The sequence below is a fragment of the Hydra vulgaris genome, chromosome 03, assembly GCF_038396675.1.
Source record: "Hydra vulgaris chromosome 03, alternate assembly HydraT2T_AEP".
In the NCBI taxonomy this organism is placed as follows: Eukaryota; Metazoa; Cnidaria; class Hydrozoa; order Anthoathecata; family Hydridae; genus Hydra; species Hydra vulgaris.
In genome coordinates, this window is record NC_088922.1 from 21532501 (window position 1) to 21542500 (window position 10000).

General features: G+C 23.6%; 1 protein-coding gene across 1 annotated transcript in view; it reads right to left on the bottom strand.

Moving 5' to 3' along the window:
* LOC101239454 (leucine-rich repeat serine/threonine-protein kinase 1) overlaps window positions 1–10000 on the bottom strand; it is a 123140-nt gene that overhangs the window by 87946 nt on the left and 25194 nt on the right. Inside the window, exons 7-9 of the mRNA XM_065792626.1 lie at window positions 8354–8495; window positions 5689–6002; window positions 1–321 (exon numbers count right to left, since the gene is read on the bottom strand). The exon at window positions 1–321 is cut by the window's left edge and continues 241 nt beyond it. Of these exons, the coding sequence (XP_065648698.1) occupies window positions 1–321; window positions 5689–6002; window positions 8354–8495 (777 nt within the window). The remainder of the gene's footprint in view (window positions 322–5688; window positions 6003–8353; window positions 8496–10000) is intronic.

A 10000-nucleotide genomic window follows, 5' to 3' on the forward strand; every position in this document is an offset into this window, starting at 1 on the left:
CATTTTCACTTGAATCCATAAAACATAAGTCATAAAGCCTATTATTTGATAGATTTAGTTTCCTTAAAGCAGGTAACTGGAAAAGTATAAATGGAACAAACTCAAGTTTATTATCTGATAAGTTTACTTCAGTAATAAGTCGAGGGTGTAACTCATTTTTCATTATATCATCATGATAAGAATATATGGCTGATGGTGCAGCTAATATCCATTTTTCCTCTAAGATGTTGATAAAGCGCTTTTTCCAGTGTATTGAAATAGGAGTTGACGCGTCTTGTGAATCATTTAAAGTTACAGTTCTTTCAATATTAACATAAACACCTATAAAAATATATATTTATCAAAACTGTACATATATTAACGTATGCATGTATGTATAAATGTATGTATGTATGTATGTATGTTAAGTTATACATTTCAATGTACAATATATAAATAACACTATATACAAAAAATAGACTTCATTCTACAACATGCTTAAAGCACACTTACTTTGCCTATCTCTAGATAGACAGTAGATATATGTAAACTAGATGTCAGTAGATGTATGTAAACTAGATGTCAGTAGATGTATGTAAACTAGGATAAGTAGATGTATGTACACTTATGTGATAAGATTTTATTAAAGAAAAATGAAATATGCGCTATTTAGAACACACTTGGTAAGAACTTGGATCTAATATGATCTAATACACCAAAATTATCTAATTTAACAAGTGCTTGGTGTAAAATTGATTTTTTCCTTTTTTTAAGATCAATTATAATTATTAATAAAATAATTATTATGAAAATCTTTTTCTGTTAAACATTTATTTTAATAAAAGCTATGTGCTGTAAAACTTATGTTGCATATGTTTAAGAATACTAGACAAAAAAGTTGAAAAAAGGACTTTAAATATAATTTAGTTAGTTTTAGTTAAATTTTTATTTAACTCTTGGTTATATAAATATCTAACTAAATGAAATCACAGAATGATTTGTGGTTTCAGGCAACCACATTCTGCTCCATGTCTTGTTTATATGACATAATAAAGTCTTGAATCAACTTTATACTCTTTTTCTGAACAATCATTAGTGACTTACATATTGGTTGCAAACAATAGTAAGTTTTTTTTAAGTAATTGTAATGCGAAAAATTGCCTTTTGCAGTTAACTTAACAAAGGCATGGGTAACCTGGCAAAACAAGATCCAGCTCTTATAACCAACTAAACCTGATAGATTTGTAGTCAGTGTGAGTAAAGTGCAGTTTCACCAAACTTTATTGCTGCCTAGCTTTATTATAGGTAGCTGATCCGACCTCAAAAGAAAACCAGCTAAACCAGTTGTGGACAGCAAAAGGCGTGCAATCAGACTCCAATCTTGATCACACATGTAACTGTTTTTTTTTTTTGAAAGCTTGACCACGACTATTAAGATAATTAAAAACACGCTGAAAAAAAATGACACAGGAAAAAAAATATAAACAGGCAAATCTATAAAAATAGAAATCTTAACGAAAGAGAAATAAATAAAAAATTAAAACCTAGAGTTCTGAAAAAAATCAACTAATTTAATCTGAAAAATTAAAAAAAATTAACTGATATTTTTTTATATTATTTTTAATTAACTGATATTTTTTTATATTATTTTTAATTAACTGATATTTTTATATATTATTTTTAATTAACTGATATTTTTTTATATTAGAAGAATAGCAAATAAAGCTTCTTTTCTTTTTTTTTTTGTTTAAATAAAAATATATGATAATTTTTTATTTATTTATGTATTTTTATATACCAAAAAAAGAATACCTAAACAAAGAAAAAAATAATAATATTAATAATTTTAATTAAACTTGAAAAAAAATTAAAAGATTTTTTTAAAATTCTCCTCATACAAAAAATTTCAGTTATAAACTTTTCAAACCAACATGATGAACTATAAAATTTTGATCATTTCATTTATAATAATAATATAATATTATAAATGCCTAATATTATAAAACATTGATCAATTTTGATCAATGTTTTATAATATTAGGTGAACTCTTTTAAATAAAATATTTTCAAAACTTATATCTAATCATCATTTAATATAAAGCTAATTTTATTTAAATTATAAAGAAGCATTTTTAGAAAAAGGTTATTGAAACACATTCACTGTTGTCCTTGTTTATAAAATTAGGAATGAAAATTTTTTTTAAAAATTTACATTCATCATTAAAAAAAAAATACTTTTGAAATAAATGAAAGTTTTATTTAATATTTTATGATAATTTATTTAATAGCGCTTTAAAACTTCATTTAAAAATGCGTAAACAAATTTTATTAAAAAATTTACACAGCATAACAAAGAAAAAAATTTGTTACATTTTTTGACTATTAAATTTATGGATTCATCAAAAGGTTTATTTATTTTAATAAACCTTTTGATCCTCTTCATTGTTGTTTATAAAATTATTGTACAAATTATTTTTATGAATGTAAATTATTAAAAACATTTACATTCATTGTAAAAAATACACTTTTTAACAATATAATATCTTTTGATAATTTAAATAAATGTCTTTTATAGTATAAAATCTTTGATAGCAACTTCTGGCTTTATAACCTTATACTTTATTTACCGCATTTTTGAAACGTTTTCAAAATTCTAAAAAGCCGTGGTTAAGTTGTTGCAAAAAATAATTAATGCTTGATCAGGAATAGAGTAGTGGTGTAGTGGTAGAGCGCTCGTTTCATAAGCGAGAGGTTCTGAGTTCGATTCCTACCACGTCTCTGGTAGTACCGCACACAACTTGTTTCTCCATGTAGCGGCCTTGTTTGTCAAGGTTCATGTTTCGGAGTTATAGAGTTGAGAAAGGGTTATAACCACAAGTAGCCTCCTCATCTGTAGTGGCCTTCTCAGCCTTGGGGAGGTGAACTATTAAAAAAAAAAAAAAGATTTTGATCGCACGTCTTTCCTGTCCACGACTGAGCTAAACCTAACTAGAATATCTGATGATGTATCAATCTTGCAAAGTATATTATTATTATTTCTAATACTATTATTACTGGTTTTATTATTATTGATTATATATTATTATATGTATAGTCTCACCCCCATCCCTATATAAAATTGTATTTTTTTAACATTAGTTCATAATTGTTAATTTTTAAACATAATATCTGTCATATTTAAATATTATCTAATAATTTTCTTGTTTGGCAAAGTTCAAAATAGCATAGTTTACTGTTATAAATTACAGCTTAAGTTATAATTTAAAGTTTAAGATGCAGCTATAGTGTAGGGAGCAAGTTATGATGTAATGAGCAAGTATTCAATACTATTAGGATATTACTTTTAGTAATTGTTTTTACTTAACATGATCCTTAAAAAAGTAAAATTAAAAATGCAAATATTACAATATTAGTTGAAGAAAACTTTAATTTAATTAGTTGAAGAAAACTATTTAATATGTTCATGCTGATGAACGTATTAAATAGTTATATTTAAAAATAACACATATTGAAAACACGTGTTATTTTGAATTGTTTTTGTAAAAAGCTATAAAGCAATAATAACACATATAATAAAACAAACTTTTTGACAATATAAAGAGTTTGTGATAATATAAAACAACTTTGTGACGCTGTTAGTGTTGCTGGGTTATAAAGTTAAGTTTTTATAACATTAATAACATAAAACACGTTTAAAATAAAACGAAATAAATAATTAGAAATGTTTAATTTTAAAAAAAATGCATAAGCATGGACCAAAAAATGCATAGACCAAACGAGTAAGGTCAAAGCAAAAAAACATTAGATACCATTAGATATTTTTTATAATTCATTGCTATTACTATTAAAAATCTATGTATAATAAATGTACTATTAAAAATTTAAGTATAAATAGTTTTTTCATTCAAATGGTTTTTAAGCTGATGTTTTCATTCAATTTTTTTGTTCGTTTTGTAATAAAAAGTGAGAAAAAAATTTGGTTTAATAAATTGATTTATTCTTTACTTTTTCTGTTAAGTTTAAGTATAGGCTTAAATTATTTTTTTGGAAAAAAATTTCCTTGAACAGATGTAAAAAATAAAATAAATTAAATTAAAATTAGTAAAATAATTTTTTTTTTTTTTAATTCAAATTTTTTATAATTAATTTTTGGTTCAACGTTTGCTATGATCACTGGTTTAATTTTTGCAATAGAATGTTTCTACTTTAAAAGCTATTTTCAAGAAACAAAACAAGTAAAATTATAAACAAATTTTTAAAACCCAATGCTTTATGCTATTAAAACACAAATTTTGTAATCATTTTTTTCTGATATTACTATTTTATTTTATTAACATAATCGGCTGTATGTGTGTGTAAAAAAACAAAATAATTCAGGAAAAAGCGGGTCATGAACCACAAACATTCCGTTTATGAAGTCAATACCTTATCCAAATAAGCTAACTGCATGTATAATTAGAAAACTGATATTATTTTTAAAACTATTCTTCTTCTTTCCATATAAAAATAAACTTAATTAAAATCAACTAAGTTAATTGACTTATTAGAAAACTAATTATTGAATATTGCATTGTCATCAAACAAGAGTATGTATGCAAAATTCGAAGAAAATCTATCATAAGGAGGCGACTCAAAAATTGATCGCAAGATTTGATGCTCACAGACAAACAGACAGAGACAAGGAGTTAATAAAAGCATTGGGAAAAAAATTTACTATTCAAAATGTTTACAATTTAAATATAATTTTAATCTTTCTACTGTGGCTAGATATATGTTTAACTTTCAGAAATGACCCTCGCTATGTTGGGTATTAAGGGTGCTGCTGCAATTAAATTTATAATCATTGAACGCTAAAATTTTTTAAATTTTGCCTTTTTTTTTTTAATATCAATTTTTAAACGCAAAAATATTTGAATGAGAGAACTTTAGAAAACTTTTTTTAGAATTTTTTTGTGCAAATATATTTCTTTTCAAAAAAATTCCTAAAAACAACTTGGGTATTTATAGAAAATGTTGAATCTTGATATCGTTTTAAATAAAATTTAAATATAAAAAAATGTTATCGCGCTTTTCATATTCTATTGGACATTTCTTGTAAAAATAATATTTAGTTGGAAGCTTATATTATGTGTTAACAACATATAAGATATAAATAGAAAAACTTGTATGGCTAACTTTTGTGAGTCTTTATGTATATTAAGTAAATTATTATAGTTGATAAGTTAATATTTGAGTAACTGTAAACTACTGTAGCAAATTAATTGGTTGTTTTGTATACTCCACTGTGCCTATCCCTAGATAGTCAGTCAAAGTATATATAATCCACTGCACCAATCTCTAGATAGTCAGTGGTTTTTAAAAAACAGTTAAATTTACTTAGTTTTCTTACATTTTATCAATTTTTGCTTTGAGTGTACTTACTTTTGTCAATTTAAAACCTGAAAAAAAACTTAAGAGTAATTAATACAACCGCAACTAATATAACTGAAACTTGGTTCAATCATGCATTTGCATTCTGACAATGTAATTATTTTAAACATTTTTTCAACACATTAAAAAATATTTATAAATAATTATAATATTTTTAGTATCTAATGCTTGATTCATTCTGATAATATGTAAATTTTTAAAATTTTTAAACACTTTAAAAAAAGTACTGCATAAAAAAAAAATTAAACTTAAATCAATTTTTTGATAAAAATTTCTTACCATTGCTCAGCAAAATATTTACAACTTCATCTCTATTATTTTCCATAGCTTCATTCAAAGAGATTCCATCATGATCTTTAGCATTGTACTTTAACAAAAGTTTTAAAACTTCAATGTTTTTATTTTTGCACACAAATTGCAATGGAGTGTACTTTGAACCATTGTCAATAAAAGATGCATTTAAATCAGCACCATTTTTTAATAACAACTCTACAACTTCTACATTTCTTACATCTTGCAAAGCAAAATGTAATGGGGTTTTTGTATCAACTACACTTTCTAGTATTAGGCAACCAGGATATTCTTCCTTCTCCCTAAAATAGTGGTAAAAAGTAGTTAGCACAAAAGAAATGAATATAAAATTAAAAATATGTAAAAGAAACATGTTTAATTCTAAAAAAGAATTAAACGTAACGTTTCTTTTAGAAATTTTATTCACGCTTTACTAGAAATTCTAATAAGGTTTGAATAATAAAAAAGTTAACTTGATTTCTCTTATTATATAATCAATATTTTCTATTACCATAGTTACCTTAAATTTTTTTTTAATACTCTTGTAGTGATTGCCTTTTTTGAATTAAAAACTTTCAAAATCGTACTAATTTTTATTAAACTTTTTAAAAAATTTAAATAAACAAAAATTTACAAATAAATTTTGAATTGACGAATAAACTTCAACTTTTTTTAATGGGTGAATTCTTCTTAATAACTATTAAATGGATAAATTAAGAAAACCTACTAACATTAAAGTTTCTAATTTAGCTTAAGGCAGAAAAGACAGATTTGCTAAGTATAGCAAAAGTACTAAAAACAATTTTTCCCATCCTACTAGAGTTTACTTTACTAGAGTTTACTTTACTAGAGTTTACTTTACTAGAGTTTACTTTACTAGAGTTTACTTTACTAGAGTTTACTTTACTAGAGTTTGACAATATAGTAAATATAATCGATCAATGATAGATATAATAGATAGATATAATAGATAATATAGATATAATAGATCTTGAAAACACACTATTTTTATTACAGAAACATGGTTACATTAAAATCTGTTACTTATGTTAACAAGTAATAGTTAATTAAAAGAGATAAGGCTAGTTGCAGGGACTGAGTAGCTATATGTGTTAACTCAAAATATACTAGCAATGAAATAAATAATAGGGTAATGGACAACATCAAACAACAGCAGTGCAGTGTATCAATTGACAAAGAAAAGCTGCTGCTAGGTTGTATATACAGGCCAACAATTCTGAATATGCAGGAAAACCCAAACACTTCTCTAATCACCATAAGAGGCAAAAAAAACTATAAATCTTCCTATAAAGGTGAATTTCTTCTCTTATCAAAAAAATTCAAGGGATTTTTCCAAGGGAACTATGCTAACATGAAATTGAAAGGAGAAAACATCAAATTCAAAAAATTTTGAAAACTGAATCAAATTTTGTTAATCGCTATATAGTAGTTATTAATACTGTAAACAATTGTGTTTTATTCCACATGTAAATTTCCCAACATGTTGTAAATCTCCCATTATGTTATAAAAATCCTAAAAAAAAAACATCTACAACTGATCTAATATTTATTAAATTACAAGAAGAAAAATTTGAGATATTGCCAGGAACAATGTTTAGCAGCATCACTCAAGAACATTCTAGTATAATATGGAAATATGTAACTCAAAATAACAAATTTTTAAGCATTTCTTTAACTGCCATCAAAACAAAGCTAAAGGTAAGTACTCAAATTAGAGCTTAAAAAGGTGATTACTCTTATTTATGCTAAAGGTGATTATGCTTATTTGTAGGCAGCACATTTTGTGCACAACTATCCAAATGCAGTAATTCAACTGCGCTACAATACATTTTTATCAATATAAAAAGAACCACATCACAAATTTATCTCAATAAAAACACTTCAATTTAAGCAACTGATAACTGATCTTCTTTTGTTTAAAATCATAATATTACATAAACTAGAAACATTAAATTTTTACAAATTAATATCAATTGATGATTGCAGTCTGTACATTTTAAAAAACTGTGCCATGTTATTTTGTATTTCACTATAGATAAACTTCATGAAAAGTTTTGAATCAAATTCATTTCCCAGTCTGACTTGAAATTTGTAATTAACATTGTAGTTAAAAAAAACCAAACTCACGTTTGTATGTATATATATATGTATGTATATATGTTTGTATGTATAAAAATTAAACTTTTTTACATATAAAGTCATTATATTTAATTTATTTTAATTGCTATTTGTTTTAATTTCAGAAACAAATTATTTTTCTTACTATTATTGTCATACAAAATATATTGATAATCTTCTAAATAAAGGTTTAGGAAAAGGTAAAAAAATCACTTAAATTTACCATTTAAAAACTTTGAAATTTATCCAAATAATATATTATAATAATACAAAAAATATGATCTTTAAAAATATATAACACATTTTTAAAAATTAAAAATAATACAAACAAAAATGGTACTTTAAACATAATTTTATTTATAATGAAGTCAAACACTGAATAATCAGAAACATGACTAAAAATAAAATTTTAAAAGTATAACACTATATAACCAAGAATATGATTGTATAAAATATTTATAACTTTTTTGTTGAAACTATTTAGCAATTTGTTTATGTTAAAAAAACTACTTACGTGATCTTTATAAATGGTTTACATGCCAAAAGCATAGATATCATATTTTTGTTTCCACACTGAACTGCTAGATGTATTGGAGTGTAACCATTACCCATTGGTTGATTAATATGAACAAAAAATTTATTTGATTTGGATGGAGCTAAAAAAAATAACATTAAAAATATCAAACTCATTTAAGACAGAATAGTATAACAAAAAAAAAATAGTAGAAATTGCTACATTTTGTCCTGTTTTAACTTTTTTGTGATAAAATTGTTTTGCCTTATAGGTTTTGCCTTATAGGTTTATCAATGTGCATTGCACTCATATTCTACTTCAAGAATGTGATTTTATTTTACTTCCTGTTTTCACTTTCGTTTCTATTTCCTTGGTCAGATTGATAAGATTGATAAGAAGGTCAGATTAAGTGTGATAAGACTTAACTGATAAATTCTACCCTTGAAGAGTTTCTCAAAAACTCAATGATCTTTTTATCTTTTTTTTAGAATGATAACTTTATAGCTTTTTTTTTTTGATGATAATTGAATGAAGTTCTAGCTTCAAAAATTTTCTTCAACCCTTAACTCCAACAACATTTTAAATATTTTTTAAAAATGGAAACCTTTAAAACATAACTGTATTGAAGCCCCTGCAGCTCTCTTATGCCATTCAGCGCATTAAGCCATTTATGTTAGACGAAAAAAATTTTCAATTAGATTATTTAAACAGCCTTTTAAAACAGTTTATGCGGAAAACATTAAGCAGTAATTAATGTAAAAAACATTTTAACTGCAATTGTAAAATAGTTTTTTTTCAGATAAAATAACAAATAGTTAAATAAATTTTTTTCTACTTTCCACTTTTAAAAAATTTTTCATTTTTAATTTATTTTATTATATTTAAATTAAATTTGTTATTAATTATTAAGAAATTTAAATTCATTTTATTAAATTTAATTTAATTTTTTTTTTAAATAAAAATAAATTTTTTTTTTTAAGTTTTCAAACTGTGTTAAAGAAAAGAAAATTTTTTTTAATAAATTTGATTCAAGTTACTTTAAAATGCTCATTTTACATTCAACTATTTTGTTTATTTTTTGTAGTTTCCAAATCAATCATTTTTTTTCATCCTGTTACAAAAATGCTTATATACAAAAAAAAATTTTGAAATTGCTTTTTAACAAAAGTTTTTTCTTTAATAATAGATTGATCATGGAATGAACATCAATTAGAAACGGTTAACTAGTTTATGAGTAGTAGGCGAAGATTTTCTTAAAGCCAAAATGTTAACAAAATGTTTTGTCTATTAAGAAATTGAACCATAAAAAATTGCCCCTCATTTAAAAATAAACACAAAAAAAACAACTAAATTATGAGAAACATAAGACAAATGTTTTAAGAATAAGTTTAAATAAGTATAAGTTTTTTTAAAAACAAGGGAATTTTTTTTCCCTTGTTTTAAAAAACAACATTTAAATTTAATTGATCATTTTTATTTTTATTTATTATTTAATTTTTTTTTAAATAATTTTGTTTAATTTAAAGATATTTTATAAATATTTAAAATAATTAAGACTTAAAATGATTTTTAATGTGGTTTCAAATTAAATTTAATTACAATGCAGTACTTAAAAATACGGAACTGACGTAATTAAACTTTTAACGA